Below are 23,996 nucleotides of genomic sequence, written 5' to 3' on the forward strand. Positions count from 1 at the left end.
TTTATTCCCGTCTTGCCACTAGGTTCTTCGTGGCCTTTTTTTTTTTTTCCCTTAGATTCCGTATATATGTGTTAGCATACTGTATTTGTTTTTCTCTTTCTGACTTACTTCACTCTGTATGACAGACTCTAACTCCATCCACATCATTACAAATACCTCCATTTCATTTCTTTTATGGCTGAGTAATATTCCATTGTATATGTGTGCCACATCTTCTTTATCCATTCATCTGTCGATGGACATTTAGGTTGCTTCCATGTCCTGGCTATTGTAAATAGAGCTGCAATGAACATTTTGGTACATGACTCTTTTTGACCTATGGTTTTCTCAGGGTATATGCCCAGTATTGGGATTGCTGGGTCGTATGGTAGTTCTATTTTTAGTTTTTTAAGGAACCTCCATACTGTTCTCCATAGTGGCTGTATCAATTTACATTCCCACCAACAGTGCAAGAGTGTTCCCTTTTCTCCATACCCTCTCCAGCATTTATTGTTTCTAGATTTTTTGATGATGGCCATTCTGACCGGCGTGAGATGATATCTCATTGTAGTTTTGATTTGCATTTCTCTAATGATTAATGATGTTGAGCATTCTTTCATGTGTCTGTAGGCCATCTGTATATCTTCTTTGGAGAAATGTCTATTTAGGTCTTCGGCCCATTTTTGGATTGGGTTGTTCGTTTTTTTGTTATTGAGCTGCATGAGCTGCTTGTAAATCTTGGAGATTAATCCTTTGTCAGTTGCTTCATTTGCAAATATTTTCTCCCATTCTGATGGTTGTCTTTTGGTCTTGTTTATGGTTTCCTTTGCTGTGCAAAAGCTTTTAAGTTTCATTAGGTCCCATTTGTTTATTTGTGTTCTTATTTCCATTTCTCTGGGAGCTGGGTCAAAAAGAATCTTGCTGTGATGTATGTCATAGAGTGTTCTGCCTATGTTTTCCTCTAAGAGTTTGATAGTGTCTGCCCTTACACTTAGGTCTTTAATCCATTTTGAGTTTATTTTTGTGCATGGTGTCAGGGAGTGTTCTAATTTCATACTTTTACATGTACCTGTCCAATTTTCCCAGCACCACTTATTGAAGAGGCTGTCTTTTCTCCACTGTATATGCTTGCCTCCTTTATCAAAGATAAGGTGACCATATGTGTGTGGGTTTATCTCTGGGCTTTCTATCCTGTTCCATTGATCTATATTTCTGTTTTTGTGCCAGTACCAAGCTGTCTTGATTACTGAAGCTTTGTAATATAGTCTGAAGTCAGGGAGCCTGATTCCCCCAGCTCCATTTTTCGTTCTCAAGATTGCTTTGGCTATTCGGGGTCTTTTGTATTTCCATACAAATTGTGAAATTTTTTGTTCTAGTTCTGTGAAAAATGCCAGTGGTAGTTTGATAGGGATTGCATTGAATCTGTAGATTGCTTTGGGTAGTAGAGTCATTTTCACAATGTTGATTCTTCCAATCCAGGAACATGGTATATCTCTCCATCTATTTGTATCATCTTTAATTTCTTTCATCAGTGTCTTATAATTTTCTGCATACAGGTCTTTTGTCTCCTTAGGTAGGTTTATTCCTAGATATTTTATTCTTTTTGTTGCAATGGTAAATGGGAGTGTTTTCTTAATTTCACTTTCAGATTTTTCGTCATTAGTGTATAGAAATGCAAGAGATTTCTGTGCATTCATTTTATATCCTGCTACTTTACCAAATTCATTGATTAGCTCTAGTAGTTTTCTGGTAGCATCTTTAGGATTCTCTATGTATAGTATCATGTCATTTGCAAATAGTGACAGCTTTACTTCTTCTTTTCCGATTTGGATTCCTTTTATTTCTTTGTCTTCTCTGATTGCTGTGGCTAACACTTCCAAAACTATGTTGAATAATAGTGGTGAGAGTGGGCAACCTTGTCTTGTTCCTGATCTTAGTGGAAATGGTTTCAGTTTTTCACCATTGAGGACAATGTTGGCTGTGGGTTTGTCATATATGGCCTTTATTATGTTGAGGAAAGTTCCCTCTATGCCTACTTTCTGCAGGGCTTTTATCATAAATGGGTGTTGAATTTTGTCGAAAGCTTTCTCTGCATCTATTGAGATGATCATATGGTTTTTCTCCTTCAATTTGTTAATATGGTGTATCACATTGATTGATTTGCGTATATTGAAGAATCCTTGCATTCCTGGGATAAACCCCACTTGATCATGGTGTATGATCCTTTTAATGTGCTGTTGGATTCTGTTTGCTAGTATTTTGTTGAGGATTTTTGCATCTATGTTCATCAGTGATATTGACCTGTAGTTTTCTTTCTTTGTGACATCTTTGTCTGGTTTTGGTATCAGGGTGATGGTGGCCTCGTAGAATGAGTTTGGGAGTGTTCCTCCCTCTGCAATATTTTGGAAGAGTTTGAGAAGGATAGGTGTTAGCTCTTCTCTAAATGTTTGATAGAATTCACCTGTGAAGCCATCTGGTCCTGGGCTCTTGTTTGTTGGAAGGTTTTTAATCACAGTTCAATTTCAGTGCTTGTGATTGGTCTGTTCATATTTTCTATTTCTTCCTGGTTCAGTCTTGGCAGTTTGTGCATTTCTAAGAATCTGTCCATTTCTTCCAGGTTGTCCATTTTATTGGCATATAGTTGCTTGTAGTAATCTCTCATGATCTTTTGTATTTCTGCAGTGTCAGTGGTTACTTCTCCTTTTTCATTTCTAATTCTATTGATTTGAGTCTTCTCCCTTTTTCTCTTGATGAGTCTGGCTAATGGTTTATCAATTTTGTTTATCTTCTCAAAGAACCAGCTTTTAGTTTCATTGATTTTTGCTATTGTTTCCTTCATTTCTTTTTCATTTATTTCTGACCTGATCTTTATAATTTCTTTCCTTCTGCTGGCTTTGGGGTTTTTTTGTTCTTCTTTCTCTAATTGCTTTAGGTGCAAGGTTAGGTTGTTTATTCGAGATGTTTCCTGTTTCTTGAGGTAGGCTTGTATTGCTATAAACTTCCCTCTTAGCACTGCTTTTACTGCGTCCCATAGGTTTTGGGTCGTCGTGTCTCCATTGTCATTTGTTTCTAGGTATTTTTTGATTTCCCCTTTGATTTCTTCAGTGATCATTTCGTTATTAAGCAGTGTATTGTGTAGCCTCCATGTGTTTGTATTTTTTACAGATCTTTTCCTGTAATTGATATCTAGTCTCATAGCGTTGTGGTCGGAAAAGATACTTGATACGATTTCAATTTTCTTAAATTTACCAAGGCTTGATTTGTGACCCAAGATATGATCTATCCTGGAGAATGCTCCATGAGCACTTGAGAAAAATGTGTATTCTGTTGTTTTTGGGTGGAATGTCCTATAAATATCAATTAAGTCCACCTTGTTTAATGTATCATTTAAAACTTGTGTTTCCTTATTTATTTTCATTTTGGATGATCTGTCCATTGGTGAAAGTGGGGTGTTAAAGTCCCCTACTATGATTGTGTTGCTGTCGATTTCCCCTTTTATGGCTGTTAGTATTTGCCTTATGTATTGAGGCGCTCCTATGTTGGGTGCATAAATATTTACAATTGTTATACCTTCCTCTTGGATCAATCCCTTGATCATTATATAGTGTCCTTCTTTGTCTCTTATAATAGTCTTTATTTTAAAGTCTATTTTGTCTGATATGAGAATTGCTACTCCAGCTTTCTTTTGATTTCCATTTGCATGGAATATCTTTTTCCATCCCCTCACTTTCAGTCTATATGTGTCTCTAGGTCTGAAGTGGGTCTCTTGTAGACAGCATATATATGGGTCTTGTTTTTGTATCCATTCAGCCAGCCTGTGTCTTTTGGTGGGAGCATTTAATCCATTTACATTCAAGGTAATTATCGATATGTATGTTCCTATTCCCATTTTCTTAAATGTTTTGGGTTTGTTATTGTAGGTGTTTTCCTTCTCTTGTGTTTCTTGCCTAGAGAAGTTCCCTTAGCATTTGTTGTAAAGCTGGTTTGGTGGTGCTGAACTCTCTCAGCTTTTGCTTGTCTGTAAAGGTTTTAATTTCTCCATCACATCTGAATGAGATCCTTGCTGGGTAGAGTAATCTTGGTTGTAGGTTTTTCTCCTTCATCACTTTAAGTATATCCTGCCACTCCCTTCTGGCTTGCAGAGTTTCTGCTGAAAGATCAGATGTTAACCTTATGGGGATTCCCTTGTGTGTTATTTGCTGTTTTTCCCTTGCTGCCTTTAATATGTTTTCCTTATATTTAATTTTTGACAGTTTGATTAATATGTGTCTTGGCGTGTTTCTCCTTGGGTTTATCCTGTATGGGACTCTCTGTGCTTCCAGGACTTGATTAACTATTTCCTTTCCCATATTAGGGAAGTTTTCAACTATAATCTCTTCAAATATTTTCTCAGTCCCTTTCTTTTTCTCTTCTTCTTCTGGGACCCCTCTAATTCGAATGTTGGTGCGTTTAATGTTGTCTCAGAGGTCTCTGAGACTGTCCTCAGTTCTTTTCATTCTTTTTTCTTTATCCTGCTCTGCAGTAGTTATTTCCACCATTTTATCTTCCAGGTCACTTATCCTTTCTTCTGCCTCAGTTATTCTGCTATTGATCCCATCTAGAGTATTTTTAATTTCATTTATTGTGTTTTTCATCATTGCTTGGTTCCTCTTTAGTTCTTCTACGTCCTTGTTAAATGTTTCTTGCATTTTGTCTATTCTATTTCCAAGATTTTGGATCATCCTTACTATCATTATTCTGAATTCTTTTTCAGGTAGACTACCTATTTCCTCTTCATTTGTTAAATCTGGAGTGTTTTGACCCTGCTCCTTCATCTGCTGTGTGTTTTTCTGTCGTCTCATTTTGCTTATCTTACTGTGTTTGGGGTCTCCTTTTCACAGGCTGTAGGTTCGTAGTTCCTGTTGTTTTTGGTATCTGTCCCCAGTGGCTAAGGTTGGTTCAGTGGGTTGTGTAGGCTTCCTGGTGGAGGGAACTAGTGCCTGAGTTCTGGTGGATGAGGCTGGATCTTGTCTTTCTGGTGGGCACGTCCACGTCTGGTGGTGTATTTTGGGGTGTCTGTGGCCTTATTATGATTTTAGGCAGCCTCTCTGCTAATGGATGGGGCTGTGTTCCTGTCTTGCTAGTTGTTTGGCATAGGGTGTCCAGCACTGTAGCTTGCTGGTCGTTGAGTGAAGCTGGGTCTTGATGTTGAGATGGAGATCTCTGAGAGATTTTCGCCGTTTGGTATTACGTGGAGCTGGGAGGTCTCTTGTGGACCAGTGTCCTGAACTTGGCTCTCCCACCTCAGAGGCACAGCCCTGATGCCTGGCTGGAGCACCAAGAGCCTTTCGTCCACACGGCTCAGAGTAAAAGGGAGAAAAAATAGAAAGAAAGAAAGAAGGAGGCTATAATATAGTGAAGTAAAATAGAGCTATTATAAAGCAGAGCTATACAGACAAAATCTCACCCAGAAGCATACACATATACACTCACAAAAAAAGGAAAAGGGGAAAAATTAATATATCCTGCTCCGAAAGTCCACCTCCTGAATTTGGGATGATTCGTTGTCTATTCAGGTATTCAACAGATGCAGGCACATCAAGTTGTTTGTGGAGTTTTAATCCGCTGCTTCTGAGGCTGCTGGGAGAGATTTCCCCTTCTCTTCCCTGTTCGCACAGCTCCTGGGGATCAGCTTTGGATTTGGACCCGCCTCTGCGTTTAGGTCGCCTGAGGGCGTCTGTTCCCCGCCCAGACAGGATGGGGTTAAAGGAGCAGCTGCTTCGGGGGCTCTGGCTCACCCAGGCCGCGGGGAGGGAGGGGTACAGAGGAGGCGGGGCGAGCCTGCAGCATCAGAGGCCGGCGTGACGTTGCAGCAGCCTGAGGTGCGCCGTGTGTTCTCCCGGGGAACTTGTCCCCGGATCGCGGGAGCCTGGCGGTGGCGGGCTGCACGGGCTACCGGGAGGGGCGGTGTGGAGAGTGACCTGTGCTCGCACACAGGCTTTTTGGAGGCGGCAGCCGCAGCCCCAGCGTCTCATGCCCGTCTCTGGTGCCCGCGCTGATCGCTGCGGCTCGCGCCCGTCTGTGGAGCTTGTTTAGGCAGCGCTCTGAATCCCCTCTCCCCGCGCGCGTGAAACAAAGAGGCAAGAAAAAGTCTCTTGCCTCTTCGGCAGCTGCAGACTTTTTCCCGGACTCCCTACCAGCCAGCTGTGGTGCGCTAACCCCTTCAGACTGTGTTCACGCCGCCAGCCCCAGTCCTCTCCCTGCGATCCGACCGAAGCTGAGCCTCAGCTCCCAGCCCCGCCCGCCGCGGCGGGGGAGCAGACAAGCCTCTCTTGGGCTGCTGAGTGCTGCTCGGCGCCGAGCCTCTGTGCGGGAATCTCTCCGTTTTTTCCTCTGCGCCCCTGTTGCTGTGGGATCCGTGCTGTTAGCCGCGGCTCGCGCCCGTCTCTGGAGCTCGTTTAGGCGGCGCTCTGAATCCCCTCTCCTCGCGCACCAGGAAACAGAGGGAAGAAAAAGTCTCTTGCCTCTTCGGCAGCTGCAGACTTTTTCCCGGACTCCCTCCCGGCTAGCTGTGGTGCACTAACCCCTTCAGGCTGTGTTCACACCGACAACCCCAGTCCTCTCCCTGCGATCTGACCGAAGCCCAAGCCTCAGTTCCCAGCCCCGCCCGCCCCGGCGGGCGAGCAGACAAGCCTCTCGGGCTGGTGAGTGCTGCTCGTTGCCGAGCCTCTGTGCGGGAATCTCTCCACTTTGCCCTTCGCACCCCTGTGGCTGCGCTCTCCTCCGTGGCTCCGAAGCTTCCCCCCTCTGCCACCCGCAGTCTCTGCCCGCGAAGTGGCTTCCTAGTGCGTGGAAATCTTTCCTCCTTCACAGCTCCTTCCCACTGGTGCAGGTGCCGTCCCTATTCTTTTGTCTCTGTTATTTCTTTTTTCTTTTGCCCTACCCAAGTACGGGGGGAGTTTCTTGCCTGTTTAGAGGTCGGACGTTTTCTGTCAGCGCTCAGTGGGTGTTCTGTAGGAGCAGTTCCACGTGTAGATGTATTTCTACTGTATCTGTGGGAAGGAAGGTGATCTCCGCGTCTTACTCTTCCGCCATCTTCTCTCCTCTCTAAATCTCAGTTTCTTGATTTATCATCTTTAGAAAGTAGAGAAACTTTCCCCTCCCCTGAATTTGGTTTATTATTATTTTTTATTACTGAAATGTATAACAGTTCTCTCCGTAAATGTACTTCATACTGCTGCTTTGCATCATTTCTAAACATAAATAGGTTCAGATATCCCTATCAGGCTTTCTACTAGAGCTCCACATTTATCTCTTTGTTTGCTGGGTTTTGGACTCGTCTTTTTTTTTTTTTTTTTAAGTAGGAGTCATGGAGTCACTGAGCTCTTGCATGTCTGAAAATGTCTGTTGTCTTTATACTTGAACGACACTTTGGCTAAATATAAAAATATTTGTTCATACTTTTTTCTCTCTCAGACTTTTGTACACATACATTACAGGTGGATTACAGGTTTTCCTCTATTGAGTATTGAGTGTTGGTGTGGAGAGAAGCCTGAGTTTTTGTTCTGTTTTGTTTGCTTTTCATTTTGTTTTGGGGTATGTATTTGCGTGTGTGTGTGTGTGTGTGTGTGTGTCTCCTCTGTACCTGAAAAATTCTATCCTTTATATTCAGTAATTTTACCAGGAAACGTCTGTCTGTCTGGACTGTTCATTTTGCCTTCTGAAGTACAAGGTATTGGACATTAGGGGCAGTCATGCTTGATGGATATTGACTTTGCTTTTCTTTCCGAAATATTGTTTAAAATGCTGTGCTAGCATTATTCTACTTGGCAGGAGGCATCTTTTCCTACATATCTTTGGAAATGTAACTTGTTTTAGAATAGAGCCTGATTATTCCTTTTACTTCTTTTAATGACCCACAAAGCTTAGTTTGAGTAATGTAGGCAAAAGGTTCCTACTAAATTCTTATTGCATATATAAGTGATGAGCCTGGACCCACTTCCCTGCTGCTAATTCACCCTCTGTCTCTACTTCTCTCTAAATAGGGAGGGTTAATGAGGTTTTTCAGAATTTTGTCCAATCACCGTCTCCCAAACTCACCACACTTCTGGGAGAAGAGAGAGAGCTGGGCTGAGAAGAGCAGTCATTCCTGGTATCTTCCATCTCTCACTTTCCCCAAATAATACTTTTCAAAGATTGTGGCATGAAATTGTATCCCTTGTTCTGTTTGATTACTGCTGTACATTTTGTTTTGTTTTCTTTGCTGGATCTCAGTTTTTTCTGTTAACAATGTTCATTCACTTAGTTTTAGGGAAACTTGATACCTGACTTCACTCTTGCATCTTACCCCAAAAGTCATAAAGCTTTCTTAAACAAGTTTAGAACCTTAAAAGCAAAGCTGAGCTTCTTATTCTTCCTTATATTTCTTGTAGATCCTAGTCCAGGGCTTGCATACAATTGGCATTTAATAACTACTTACTAAATGCATAAGTAATACATTTTATGGTAAGTTGGTCTAATCTATAACCTATTGTTGAGGTACAGTCACCTTGGAATCGCCAAGTCTAGTTTTTGATTAACTCACAGAGGTGATGGGCAAAGCACAAGGGAAGAGCAGTAGGACATGGAAAAAATGGCCACACTTCACAGTGAGGATGTTTAGTGCCCACTTCAACCTTGGAGGAACTGACCTCATCTATTTACTTTCCACCCCTCGTGGTATATCAGCTCACAGGGCCTCTGAAAAGACACAGGTGAATGAGCAGGAAATTTATTAGGAGTACCGTTTTCCTTTGGATTAGTTTTTTTTTTTCCTTATTTTTCACTAAACATATCAGTTTTAAGGGCACCATGTGAAATTTGTTCCGTGGCTTCCTTTTATTGCCAAAGCCAAGGCTCACCTTGGACTATCCTTCATTTTCCCTCTAGGCCTTTCACCCGCTGCTTAGGGGCCACCCACCCAGCTAGTCAGTGGGTATGTGACTCTGCATTTAGCCTTGGGCAGGTTCAGCTTCATGCCATTGGGCAGTTTCTTTTTCAGGGACCAGATGAAAAAGATCACAGATCTTTTTGTTTATTTCGGTGTCTGTATATTGATGTTGTTTCTCTCTTCCTCCTTCAGGAAAAAAGAACAGGAGTTGGACGGGCAGAAGAAGGTGACTTGCCTTCTGCCTATTGATTTTCCTGTGCCATTCAGCGGTTCATTAGTTTCTCCTAACTACAGTTCTGTATTTAGCGGCAGTTTGGGCTGGGACATTAGCCACCAAGGGGGACTGACTGTGCCTCAGTCACCTAGAGGTGAATTGGGAAGGTGACTTTCTGACAATATGAGTGTGGGTGCTTTAGAATCAAATGCCAGGGTGTTTTTCTGTTGGTCTTATATTAGTGGTTTACTATTTCTTACATGAGTAAAGTGCTAGCCCACATGAAACTTTGAGACTTTTTAAAATTAATTAACTTATTTTTATTGAAGTATAGTTCATTTACAATGTTGTATTAGTTTCAGGTGTACAGCAAAGTGATTCAGTGATACAAACATATACATCTATTTGTTTTAGATTCTTTTCCCTCATAGGTTATTACAAAATATTGAGTATAGTTCCCTGTGCTATATAGTAGGTCCTTGTTGGTTATCTGTTTTATATATAGTAGTGTGTATATGTTAATCCCCAAATCCTAATTTATTCCCCCCCGCCTTTTCCCCCTTTTGTAACCCTACGTTTGTTTTCTATGTCTGTGGGTCTGTTTCTGTTTTGTGTATAAGTTCATTTTTATCATTTTTTCTTTTAGATTCCACATGTAAGCAATATCATATGATATTTGTCTTTCTTTGTCTGGCTTACTTCACTTAGTATGATAATTCCTAGTTGCATCCATGTTGCTGCAGATGGCATTATTTCATTCTCTTTTATGGCTGAGTGATATTCCATTGTATAAATATACCACATCTTCTTTATCCATTCGTCTGTCAATGGACATTTAGGTTGCTTCCATGTCTTGGCTGTTGTAAATAGTGCTGCAATGAACATTGGGGTGCATGTATCCTTTTGAATTATGGTTTTCTCCGGATATATGCCCAGGAATGGGATTGCTGGATCATATGGTAGCTCTATTTTTAGTTTTTTAAGAAACCTCCATACTCTTCTCCATAGTGGTTGTACCAATTTACATTGGTACATTGGTTGGGAATGTTGGTGGTACATTCCCAGCAACACTGTAGGAGGGTTCCTTTTCCTCCACACCCTCTCTAGCATTTCTTATTTGTAGACATTTTGATGATGGCTATTCTGACCAGTATGAGGTGATACCTCATTGTAGTTTTGATTTGCATTTCTCTAAGAATTAGCGATGTTGAGCATCTTTTCATGTGCCATTTGGCCACCTGTATGTCTTCTTTGGAGAAATGTCTATTTAGATCTTCTGCCCATTTTTTGATTGGGTTGTTTGTTTTTTTGATACTGAGCTGTATGAGCTATTTGTATATTTTTGAGATTAATCCCTTGTCAGTTGCATCATTTGCAATATTTGCGTCATTCGCAATATTTTCTCCCATTCTCTAGGTTGTCCTTTCGTTTTGTTTATGGTTTCCTTTGCTGTGCAAGAGCTTTTAGGTCCCATTTGTTTATTTTTGTTTTTATTTCCATTACTCTAGGAGATGGATCCAAAAAGATATTGCTGCAATTTATGTCAAAGGGTGTTCTGCCTATGTTTTCTTCTAGGAGTTTTATAGGATCTGGTCTTAACATTTAGGTCTTTAATCCATTTTGAGTTTATTTTTGTGTGTGGTGTTAGAGACTGTTCTAATTTCATTCTTTTACATGAAGCTGTCCAGAGACTTTTTAGAATATCATCCAGGGTGGTGGTGGGGAGACAGTTCAGGGAGAGGTGGGGCCGACCACGTGGATGAATACTAGAATGTACGCTGACATATGTTAATTACACAGAATTTTAAAAACTTTTTATAATTTCTAAAATAAGGAATTGAAAAACATACGAAAGTAAACAACATTACCATGAACCCTCATGTACTTAGGTTCAGTAATATTCCCCCATGGTCAGTCTTGCATCATGAATGCCCCTTATTTTTTCCGCTCATATTTTTCCAGACAGCATATTATTACACCTGTAAATATTTCAGGATGTATTGCTAAAAGATAAGGACGAAAAACACAACCACAAATACAGTTATCACAACTAAAACATAATTAACAATGTTTCTTTAATACCATCAGATAACTAGTTGGTGTTCTAATGATCTCATAACTGTTATTTCTTTAGCTTGTTTTTGTGAATCCACCCTTTATTTCACATTTGGTATGTATCTTAAGCATCTTTTAATCCTGAGGTTATCCCTTTCAGTTTATTTATTTTTATTTGCCATTTAGTTTTTGGAGAAGTTGGGTCATTTGTCTGGAGAGTTTCTTACTTAGAGTCTGGATTTTGCTTATTGTACACCTATGGTGTTGCTAGCATGTTGCCCTGACCTGTGTTATTCCTGTAGATTGGTAATCTAGATGCTTGATTAGATTCAGGTTTAATTTTTTTTTGGCTAGTGCATAATGCCTGACTTTCTTTTTGTGATGCTAGAAATGTATGGAATTTAAATCTCTATGGTGTAATGTTTGATAAAACCTAAGCATGGAATATTTTGACATATTTAAAAAAGTGTATCCTTTGCTGATAATTGAAACCAGAACTCCTAAGGAAGTCTTTAGACATTCAATCCTGATAAGATAAAGCAGCAGATGTGCTATTAGTTTACAGCCATATGGGAAACTCCTCACTGCAGTGTGAAGTGTAACCTGGGCAAGGTGCCCGTCTCTTGTGGTAGAGGGATCTGGAGCTGAGGTGTTCTGTGATGGAGCAAGACCTGCCCCTGCTGTTAGTTGCAAACAGAGGTCATTTTCAGTCCACTTGTACTTATCAACAGAAAGAATATTATTGACAGCCTGCTTTCCCAACTGCTGCAAAGAGACACGGCCTCTGACTCTAGGAGTTTGCCTTCTAAAAACAAAACAAAACAAAACAAGAAAAAGACTATTGTTCTTAACTTCCAAGGGACTCTGTTACCACAAGAATAAAGTCTCTTTTTTTCTTTCTGTTGAAGTATGGTTGGTTTACAATGTTGTGTTAGTTTCTGGTGTGCAGCAAAGTGATTGTTTTATATATATATATATTTTTATATATATATATATTCTTTTCAGATTCTTTTTCCATTATAGGTTATTACAAGATATTGAATATAGTTCCCTGTGCTATACAGCAGGACCTTGTTGTTTAAATTCTCTTATTAAATATCTATCTATCTGTCTATCTCTCTGTGTGTCTGTCTATCTAGTGGCCTAAGTAATGAGAAGTTGGGTATTTCCTAGATATTTGGTTAATAGGGATGTGTGGGCAAAGATAGGGAAATATTCCTTTAATACCTGTGTTACCCTTATTTACTGGATGGGGATATCTTTCCTAGATGAAAAATATCCCCATAGTGGGACTTTCCCCATAGTGGGAGGGTTTGGATGCCACAGGAAGATGGGGGACAGCAGACTCTTGCTCTGAGAGAGTAGTGACTTTGATCAGAAATCTCTTTGTGGCATTGACTTTCGTAATACCGCTACATGCAAAATCAAAGCATATTCATCAAGTCTTCACTCTAGAACAGCCGCACACACAGACACGTCCAGGCTCATCGGACTTCTGAATTGGTATGTAAATTGCATGAGCTTCCTCTGTGCTGACAAATGCCATCATTCACCTCTTCCCAGGTAGATTTATCCTTCTATTTGTTTTGCAATGAGAGTAGCCCATGTAACTTGAGTTTTCTAGTCTCCTGAGGTCACCCTTTCATTTTGTGTCCAAATAAATGATGGAGGCCCCATCTGGGGAACTGCAGGAAGCCCAGGTACCTCTGAGGGGACTTCTGAGGGTTCTGTAGAGTCCTGAGGTCCCAGGTTCATCCCTCTCACTCCAGACTGCTCCTGGCCCTTCTTTGGTCACCCCTGGCTAGTTCCATGAGGCCCCAAACACAGAGACGGGCAGAAGCACAGTCTACCCTGAGGTTAACATTCTGGCCAGGAGCGGCTTTTCGGCTGTCTGAAGGGCCGCCTCCACGAGCGATTATCAGCATCTTTAAAGGGCTATATAAGCATCCACTGTTCGGGCTGGCTGTTAATCAATCATCAGAGAGTTTATAGAGTCGGGTGTTGATTTTAAAGAGAGAAGACTGGCAACCCTATTAATGTGCACCTGTTCTGTTGCACCTTTATTTAACCTTGTCTGCGAGTGTCTGGATGGAAATGATGGGTGTGGCAATGGGACCTGACGAGCGTGCCTCCTGCTCACCCATTACTGGTGCCAGCTGTAGAGGAATCCCTCTGGTGAGTTTTTCTTGTTTTGCAGGGAGCAGAGAGTGCTGTCCATTAGGTCCATGAGGCATTTGGCCTCCATGTGGGAGGGTACTTCCCCCACGGAACTTTTCCATATTTGGTGCAGTTGGTCAGAACCATTGCTAATCAGATGACTCCCTTCGTTCTATTCTGTGGAACAAAGGTCTTGGGCCTAGGGAGGCCTGGATTCCCATTCCTGTACTTCCCCTAAACAGTCCTGTCACCAATCTGGGCTTCAGTTTCTTCATCTGTAAGTTAAAAGTCTATTAGTTTGCTAGGACTGCCATACAAAGTACCACAGACTGGGTAGCTTAAACAACAGAAATTTATTTCCTCACAGTTCTGGAGGCTAGAAGTCCAAGATCAAGGTGTCAGCAAGGTCGGTTCCTTCTGAGGTCTCTCTCCTTGGCTTGTGGATGACCATCTTCCCTCTGTCTTCACATGGTCTTTCCTCTGTGCATGTCTGGGCCCTCATCTCTTCTTTTAAGGACACTGGTGATTCTGATTAACTCCTGCCCTACCCCTCTGCCCCATAACCTCATTTTACCTTAATTACCTCTTTTTAAAGTCCCTGTCTCCAAATACAGTCACATTCGGAGGTACTGGAGAGCAAGACACTTCATCATATGAATTTGGGATTGGGGGGGTGAGATACAGTTTAGCCCAGAGCAGGGGGTGAGGTGATGGTGGTAGAGGGTACTTAACCAGTGATTTTCTAATAGTGCTCAGAGGAGATCCCAGAGACTGGGGTGACAAACTGTCCTGGTTTGCCTAGTTCTGAGGTTTTCCGGGACATGGGACTTGCAGTGCTGAACTAAGCAGCCCAGGCAAACCAGGGTGGTTGGTCACCCTGCTGGTCTCCCACGGAAGGCACAGGGCAGGCACTTGCTTCCCTAGCCTCTCTCAGCCAGAGTGGCACTGCTTCTCTAAGCTTATCCATCAGCCTTCTAAGTGAGATTTAATGTAACAAAAGGGTCTCGTGCCCCAAAATCATTAGAAAAACCACTTGATTCAATGGCCTCCAGGGTCCTCTCCCACTGCACACGGTATGATTTAATTTCACGTGCACACACCAAATTCCAGCCAGTTGTTTGAAACTAATAACTGATCGGAGCAAAATGAATATGGTTCTCATTTTGTCTGTGGCTAAGGGTAAAATAAAACAGAACAAGAAACGGTGTTAAGCCTTGCCTATTCCTAAGCAGAACTTGGTGCCATGCCTTAGTGATGGCAGGTGATACTGGCCAGGCACTCACGGTGCTCACTTTATTTTATCTTCATCCCCTTAACCTCATAGCAACTCTGTGAAGTGGGTGGCAGCAGGAGCCCCACTGTGCTGATGAAGAGACTGAGGCCCAGAGAGAGGGGCAGGTCTCCAGGCTGGTCCGGGCAGGGCCTGGATCATGAAGGCAGTCTGACTTAGCGCCTCTGTGTCATGGCGCTGAGCCCAGATGCAAGTGGGGAAACAGGGACTGTCCTGGTAAGTGTAAGGTAATCCCATCTAGGCCGATGGGCCAGATTCTTCTCTCCAGGAAGGACATCTCAGTACCCTCCCCACCCCCACTTGTCTGGCCTTGACCAGCACCCCCTGCTGGTCCTGCTTTTTGCTCCTGTAGAAGCAGAGCCTAGAGCAATTCTCAAGGTGTTCAGAGGTTTTGGTGATCTTGCAATAAAGGACACTGAATCACATAGTGACAAAATTGTTCCCTTGCTAATTCTTTTTCACATCTTCTGATGACGTTAAGGGAAAAGTTTGTACTAGGCTTTAATTCTACCCCATCACTCCATGATCTCCCTTTTTCCAAAGAACAGAGGGCAGCAGTATCTGGCTGGACTTGAACAATTGTTGTTTTTAAACATAATCATCTTTTTGCTGTTAATTTTGATATATGGCAAATGATTTAGGGTAGAGATATAAAGTGCCTTTAAAAGACATTTATGAGACTTCCCTGGCAGTCCAGTGGTTAAGACTCCACAATTCCACTGCAAGGGGCATGGGTTTGATCCCTGGTTGGGGAACTAAGATCCTGCATGCTGCACGGCATGCCCAAAAAATTAAAAAAAAAAAAGATTTATTTATATGAAAAAGCAAATATTTTAAATGTATTTAGTAACTAATAGCACAGGTAATGTACACATATGGCAAGAATTGTGAAGCATGTGCTGAGAAAGATGGATTTTGTGAAACACTGGCTGGGAGGAAAGGTTAGAGTTCGTTAGAATCTTGAAACCAGTGGATGAAAGGCAGGAGTCATTTGACCAGCCGACCTTTTAGGGTCATTGTCTCAGCTCAGTGTGAACCTGGCCTGGGCTCTTGAGGTGCTGGTTGGAGACCCCTTTAGAGCATGGTATGCCTGCCGGGTGAACTCTGGAAAGACAGATTCCCTTCCAGTATCAACACAACAGCTATTGGGATTTTGTTTTGTTTTGTTTTGGTAATGGTTTTCAATATCTTTGAAATGCCCCCATCAGAAAGGGTAAGGATTAAATAATGGATTTTTGTTCCAAGTCAAAAGGCTGTGTCTTGAGAGAATGCAGTTTAGAAGATAATTAGAATTAGGAGTGCAAATTGGATTGCCCAGCATGAGGCAGAAGTGCTCACCTTGGGTGGACACCAAGCCACAGCATGGGGATTGGATGCTGTCGCTGTTTGTGTTAGAGCTGATGATCCCCTCCCTGGGGTTAGAAGCAGCCTAAGGTTGGGACCCCTCTTCTAGCCTTGGAGTAACTACACTTGAAGGGACTTTTTCATGGGATCAGTCTCGGGTGACTTGGTTTGCCTGCCAAGCTTGCTGCTGGTACTTAAAAGTACTTAAACTCCACAGGGCCATGTCCTTATTAAATAGAGTACTGCTAAGGCAGAGTGAGTTTGCAGCTTCTGGTTAACCATTCAATGTGGTTCCCACAGTAGGCTGTTGCTGTATGGATGGGATCTGGGCTTGGCTAATCCTTGCAGGACCCAAGACCTGGATGGCAATGGACACTGTGCACTGACTGATGCTGTTACCAAACCAAACTTGGGTCTGCTCACCTGGGCACAGCAAAGCCATCTATAGACACAGACCACTGGTTGTGGTGAAGGAAAGTACAGCATTTATTGCAGGGCTCCAAGCAAGGAGAATGGGCAGCTCATGCTCAAAAGACCCAAACTCCCTGATGGCTTTCAGGGAAGCGGTTTTAAAGGCAGTGTGAGGGAGGGAGCTTCAGGGTGCGTGATCAGCTCGTGCACAGTTCTTGGATTGGTTGGCATCAAGGTGAAGTTTCAAGCATCACCAACCTTCTGGTTTCAACCAGTCCAGGGTCTATGTTCTTGTGGTCAGCAGTTTTCATCTGCTGGGGCTCTGCTTCCTGTAAAAACAGCTTAGGAATGTGTGTCAGGCCTTTGTCCATACCTTTCAGGGAACTGGGAGTTTGGTGATTCTGCTATGTGGGGGATTTACAGTCTAAATTGTTAACAATTTCCCGGCCCAACAGCTGTTCTTTGTTTCTACATCTTCACATTTCCTGATCATTAACTCTTGAGCCAGCCTTTTGAGACTCAAGGGAGGCCTGGAAGGCTAAACATAAGCCTTCTGCTTCAAAGGACAGGGACACAGGGGTTTGTACATGGTTTCAGTGCCTGGTACAGGCACCAGATCCTCCTTCTTAACAGCCCAGACTTTGCACATAGACACTAGTTTCTAGTGACCATCAGAGAGGTCTGGTCAAGGTTACTATAACCTGGACACATAGTCTCAGACCGCTGGTTTTCAGCTATTTTCCCTGCAGCAGCAGCCACCAGTCTGCAACTTAGAACGACAGTTGTCTGGTCATGACTGGACATCCTCTTTGGCCCTTTTACTCCCTCCTGCTGTGCGGATATAATCTCCTCTTTTAGAACTGTGTTTTTCAAGGTGTTTCAGAGTCATGTTGCCCGCCCCTCTATTTTCTACCCCCATTTCTTAAGGAGGCTTCATATCCCTTTTTTAAAAAAATCTACTTAAAATAGAAGGGGAAAATTAAAAAAAAAGAGAGAGAGAGAAAAGTACCATAAGGTTGCTGGTTAAGAAATAAAAATATTCTTTTTTTTTAAACATCTTTATTGGAGTATAATTGCTTTAAAATGGTGTGTTAGTTTCTGCTTTATAATAAAGTGAATCAGCTATACGTATACATATATCCCCATATCTCTTCCCTCTTGCGTCTCCCTCGCACCCTCCCTATCTCACCCCCTAGGTGGTCACAAAGCCCCGAGCTGATCTCCCTGTGCTGTGTGGCTGCTTTCCACTAGCTATCTGTTTTACATTTCGTAGTGTATATATGTCCATGCCACTCTCTCACTTCATCCCAGTTTACCCTTCCTGCTCCCCGTGTCCTCAAGCCCATTCTGTACATCTGTGTCTTTATTCCTGTCCTGCCCCTAGGTTCTTCAGAACCATTTTTTTTTTATTCCATATATATGTGTTAGCATACTGTATTTGTTTTTCTCTTTCTGACTTACTTCACTCTGTATGACAAACTCTAGGTCCATCCACCTCACTACAAATAACTCAATTGTGTTTCTTTTTATGGCTGAGTAATATTCCATTGTATATATGTGCCACATCTTCTTTATCCATTCATCTGTTGATGGACACTTAGGTTGCTTCCATGTCCTGGCTATTGTAAATAGAGCTGCAATGAACATTGTGGTACATGACTCTTTTTGAATTATGGTTTTCTCAGGGTATATGCCCAGTAGTGGGATTGCTGGGTCATATGGTAGTTCTATTTTTAGTTTTTTAAGGAACCTCCATACTGTTCTCCATAGTGGCTGTATCAATTTACATTCCCACCAACAGTGCAAGAGGGTTCCCTTTTCTCCACACCCTCTCTGGCATTTATTGTTTGTAGATTTTCTGATGATGGCCATTCTGACTGCTGTGAGGTGATACCTCATTGTAGGTTTGATTTGCATTTCTCTAATGATTAGTGATGTTGAGCATCCTTTCATGTGTTTGTTGGCAATCTGTATATCTTCTTTGGAGAAATGTCAATTTAGGTCTTCTGCCCATTTTTGGATTGTGTTGTTTGTTTTTTAGATATTGAGCTGCATGAGCTGCTTGTAAATTTTGGAGATTAATCTTTTGTCAGTTGCTTGGTTTGCAAATATTTTCTCCCATTCTGAGGGTTGTCTATTCGTCTTGTTTATGCTTTCCTTTGCTGTGCAAAAGCTGTTAAGTTTCATTAGGTCCCATTTGTTTATTTTTGTTTTTATTTCTATTTCTCTAGGAGGTGGGTCAAAAAGGATCTTGCTGTGATTTATGTCATAGTGTGTTCTGCCTATGTTTTCCTCTAAGAGTTTTATGGTGTCTGGCCTTACAGTTAGGTCTTTAATCCATTTTGAGTTTATTTTTGTGTATGGTGTTAAGGAGTGTTCTAATTTCATTCTTTTACATGTAGCTGTCCAGTTTCCCCAGCACCGCTTATTGAAGAGGCTGTCTTTTCTCCATTGTATATTCTTGCTTCCTTTGTGAAAAATAAGGTGACCATATGTGTGTAGGTTTATCTCTGGGCTTTCTATCCTGTTCCATTGATCTATATTTCTGTTTCTGTGCCAGTACCATACTGTCTTGATTACTGTAGCTTTGTAGTATAGTCTGAAGTCAGGGAGTCTGGTTCCTCCAGCTCCGTTTTTCTTTCTCAAGATTGCTTTGGCTATGTGGGGTGTTTTGTGTTTCTATACAAATTGTAAAATTTTTTGTTCTAGTTCTGTGAAAAATGCCATTGGTAGTTTGATAGGGATTTCATTGAATCTGTAGATTGCTTTAAGTAGTATAGTCATTTTCACAATGTTTATTCTTCTAATCCAAGAACATGGTGTATCTCTCCATCTGTTTGTATCATCTTTAATTTCTTTCATCAGTGTCTTATAGTTTTCTGCATACAGGTCTTTTTTCTCCTTAGGTAGGTTTATTCCTAGGTATTTTATTCTTTTTGTTGCTGTGGTAAATGGGAGTGTTTCCTTAATTTCTCTTTCAGATTTGTCATCATTAGTGTATAGGAATGCAAGAGATTTCTGTGCATTAATTTTGTATCCTGCTACTTTACCAAATTCATTGATTAGCTCTAGTAGTTTTCTGGTAGCATCTTTAGGATTCTCTTTGTATAATATCATGTCATCTGCAAACAGTGACAGCTTTACTTCTTCTTTTCTGATTTGGATTCCTTTTATTTTTTTTTCTTCTCTGATTGCTGTGGTTAAAACTTCCAAAACTATGTTGAATAATAGTGGTTAGAGTGGACAACCGCCTTGTCTTGTTCCTGATCTTAGAGAAAATGGTTTCAGTTTTTCACCATTGAGAATGATGCTGGCTGTGGGTTTGTCATATATGGCCTTTATTATGTTGAGGTAAGTTCCCTCTATGCCTACTTTCTGGAGGGTTTTTATCATATATGGGTGTTGAATTTTGTTGAAAGCTTTTTCTGCATTTATTGAGACGATAATATGGTTTTTCTCCTTCAGTTTGTTAATATGGTGTATCACATTGACTGTTTTGCGTATATTGAAGAATCCTTGTATTCCTGGGATAAACCCCACTTGATCATGGTGTGTGATCCTTATAATGTGCTGTTGGATTCTGAAGAAATAAAAATATTCTTGTTTCAAAAGCCCAGTGCCACTAATCCTGTGATCTGTTGCACGTAACAAACTTTTCTTCCCACCAGGAAACATCTGTATGGATTGTTTCATTACAGCACCACAATGCTTGGACTTGAATCGCTTCCAGATCCCACAGATACCTGGGAAATTGTAGAGACCATAGGTAAAGGCACCTATGGCAAGGTCTACAAAGTAACTAACAAGAGAGACGGGAGCCTGGCTGCAGTAAAAATTCTAGATCCAATCAGTGTAAGTAACAGTTATAAATTATAAGTGCAATATAGTGTTTTATACGCACTGAGCTTTCAACTTCTTTCTTTGTTCTGGGGATGATTTTCTAGGGATAATGAAACCTGGCATGAAATCTCAAAATGAGTTATGACTCCTTAGCCCATCGGAATGAAGGGACTCCATTTGGAGTTAAAACTTCCCTTGATTTTCTCTTTTGTCCATTTTACTATTGTTTTGATTTTGGTCCCCTGGACTCTTCAAATGTTATTCTCTTGGAAAGAGTGATTTGTTGGGTTTATACAGAGGCTGATCTCGCTGTAAGTTACAAAGTGACCCAGACTTGTGATATTCAGTCATCTTAGCCTGGCATCCTATTTCAGAGCACTGAATACTGAGCCTATAATGCTGTGCACTGTTTACCACAGTGAGGTTGTAAGTGTCCTATCCTGGTTGGGTCCCTTTGAGCTACTTCTCCTTAATTGCTTTGAAAATTCAGACATTTTTAAATTTTAAAAAAGATATTTATAATATTATTATTAAGAATATATAATGAAGACATTTATTGATATAACAATTAGAAGGCTTTAGTTGGTATCTAAATGCCCATTGTTAGGTATTTTCAAGATATGGTAATGATGACATTAAAAATACAGACTACATATGCTTTATTAAGTGGTTACTTGATCGTGATGTCATTCCTGTACCCTTCCTCGCACATTGTACTGAATCCAGCATGCATTTTTTACCTTGTGTAGGATATGGATGAGGAGATTGAGGCAGAATACAACATTTTGCAGTTTCTTCCGAATCACCCCAACGTTGTAAAGTTTTATGGGATGTTTTACAAAGCAGATCACGGTGTGGGAGGACAGCTGTGGCTGGTCCTGGAGGTAAGAGGCTCCCATTGGGTTACCAGCAATTCAAACAGAGCGCCAAGGGTGAGCAGACGCATTGTTGCCTAAATAGTATAAGATGCACATCTGGGGAGGTGGTCTCTCCTGCATGGCACAGGTACCTTACCAGATGTGCTCTCCACGTTCTTATGGGTAGGCTGTGTGCTGAAAGTGTGCACGTTTCTCTGCTTCTAAGGTTTAATAATCTTCTTCTAATTCAGTGAATACAGGAACACAGTTAGAAAAGGTTATTTTCTACCCTAGGCTGGGAAAATTTCACAGAAAACATGTTCCGATTGATGCAACTCATTTTCAAAAATTGTTAACCCAAGGTTTACTTGGTTGCCAAGTTTGAATCGCCTGTTCATGTTCATTTATCCTCATCTTAGGTTGGGTTTCCTGAAAACGGACTCTGAGAATTGTGTATGGAAGGTTTATTGGAGAGTTCTTACAGGAGCTAGACGTGCAAGGAAGGTGGGATTGGGCAAGGGAGACATTAAACATCAGTGTGGTTGCAACAGAGGTCTCAGCCCATCCTCAGGGAGAAGAAGACCTGGGATCCTCTTGCAGGGTTGTCCTGGATTTTATCTCTGCAAGAGCCAATCACTTGGTGCATGCCACCCTGGGAGGCGGTGTGGCATTGGGGGAGGCAGTTCCCTGTAGCTGGGCACTATTCCTGGTGAGAGGTGCCACTGGGACTTGGGAGCAGGGAGCAGCTGATATTCCTGGCAGCATCTGCTTTGAAGAGAGAATCTGAAGGGAGCACCACTATATCCAGTGTAGTCTTGCCTTTTTTCTGCCTTGTTAATGGGAATGAATGTGTGTAACTGGATGCAAAAGAGTCCATTCCCCACAAATACACTTCCTCCATGGAACTAACATGGCAAAGACACAATGACAACATATGAAATTAGTATATTAGGACAGGTCTATTGTATTGCCTCAGGGTGGGTATAGGCCCACCCTGATCTGTCCTGGACTCTGCCCCTCTGAACCAGCCTCCGTGCCTGAGGTCACATGTGTGATCCATGAGCACGGGGACATGTGTGAAAGCTTTAGGAGAGAAGCAACAAAGGAGAAACCAGCCCTCAATTCACTGTCTGCGGTCTCTTGTCGAAAACCTTCCACCTGGCTCTGGGAGGGCCTGGCCATGAGGCAATATATACTGGCTGCTATAGCAACAATGTATGGGGAATTCACTTGTATTCAAATGGAATAATCTGCAGGGAACATTTCTGTCACATCAATTGCCTTCTTCAGAATATAAACATGTAAGGGGTTTTGGTTTTCAGAAATCATCTTTGTCTGTTTAGTTGGCTGGTTAAGTCACCTAACATATCCTCATAGTATCACCTTTTGGATTTTATTATTCCCCACTCCCTCCCTGGGAATATTATAGATTTTATCCTGCCAATGAAGCTCTAGAATAACATTAATTTTTTTAATGCTCATTTTCATGAGATATGGAAAGTATTGTTTCTAGGGTCTCTGATTGTATTCTTTTTTTTTAATTAAAAAAAATTATTATTTTTGGCTGCGTTGGGTCTTCATTTATTTATTTTTGGCTGCATTGGGTCTTCATTTATTTATTTTTGGCCGCATTGGGTCTTCATTGCTACGCGCAGGCTTTCTCTAGTTGTGGAGAGCGGGGGCTACTCTTTGTTGCAGTGCGCGGGCTTCTCATTGCGGTGGCTTCTCTTGTTGTGGAGCACAGGCTCTAGGTACGCAGGCTTCAGTAGTTGTGGCATGTGGGCTCAGTAGTTGTGGCTCACGGGCTCTAGAGCACAGGCTCAGTAGTTGTGGCACACGGGCTTAGTTGCTCTGCGGCATGTGGGATCTTCCCCGACCAGGGATTGAACCTGCGTCCTCTGCATTGGCAGGCAGATTCTTATCCAGTGCGCCACCAGGGAAGCCCTGATTGTATTCTTCTTAAGCTCTGTAAGATCTCAGTGTTTTAAACCTCATTATAATTTAATAATGTAAGTACAGTGACCGAGAAGTTTTAGTTTCTTTTCACTTTACCCCCGACTCAAAAAGACTCTGCATTCGGATATAGAAAACTGAACTTCCAGGGATTTTCCAGGGCCTGAAATGGGACCTTCCCTCCCTCCATTTTACCAGGAGAGTAGGTGGACTGCTCAGACCTGCCACCACCTGGAGAGTAATTGCTCTTCCTAATGAGGAGTGACCAGATGTTAGCCCCTCAGGCACAGCCAAGGCAGCCAGAAAGGGCCACACATGGCCTTGAAAGATGAGAAGGAGCCCAGAACTATGAACTGAGCCTTGTGCAAATGCTCCCCTGCGACTGTCTCTTGCTTTTTCAGGGTGACTAAGTACAGATAATGAGGTTGCCCTGGCACACTGAATTATTCATACCTCAGCAATACAATATGCTGATATTATTCCCTTTGCAGGTTGTGTTGGCCCATGCCAAAGTTGTTGGCATGGGGAACCAGATGTCCTCAATCTTTTCTGTCCAGGAATGGGCCATCCATGCCAGGCTGCTGGGGTAGGTATGTCCAGTGCCTCCAGTATGCTTATAGACACAGGGATTCCTGGGCTCCTAGAACTGACAGGGACCTCGGCCTTCCTTCTGTCACTCTCCTAGTGTTCAGCTGAGGAACAGAGACCCAAAGAAGGAGTGACATGCCGATGGTCCCATATGAGTTATATGGCAGAACTGGAGGAGGACAACACTTCAGCACTTTTCTCCCATCCTGTGCTGTTGCTGTCTGCCAGGTCCGGGGAATACAGACTTGGGATCTCTGGTTAAAATGGCAACAGTTCCTGATTACACACACACACACACACACACACACACACACACACACACACACAGCTGGAAGATAGTGACAGTCCACACAGCACCTTGACTGTGTTGCTCGTCTGCAACTTTTTTAGGAGTGCTTT

At 42.0% G+C, this 23,996-nt stretch overlaps 1 protein-coding gene across 1 annotated transcript in view; it reads left to right on the top strand.

Annotated features, from left to right (window-relative positions):
* Window positions 1-23,996, top strand: part of MYO3B (myosin IIIB) — a 638,187-nt gene that overhangs the window by 31,651 nt on the left and 582,540 nt on the right. Inside the window, exons 2-3 of the mRNA XM_082465327.1 lie at window positions 20,028-20,211; window positions 20,949-21,083. Of these exons, the coding sequence (XP_082321453.1) occupies window positions 20,065-20,211; window positions 20,949-21,083 (282 nt within the window). The 5' untranslated portion in view covers window positions 20,028-20,064. The remainder of the gene's footprint in view (window positions 1-20,027; window positions 20,212-20,948; window positions 21,084-23,996) is intronic.

Source organism: Balaenoptera physalus (genome assembly GCF_965194825.1).
Source record: "Balaenoptera physalus genome assembly, chromosome: 6".
In the NCBI taxonomy this organism is placed as follows: domain Eukaryota; kingdom Metazoa; phylum Chordata; class Mammalia; order Artiodactyla; family Balaenopteridae; genus Balaenoptera; species Balaenoptera physalus.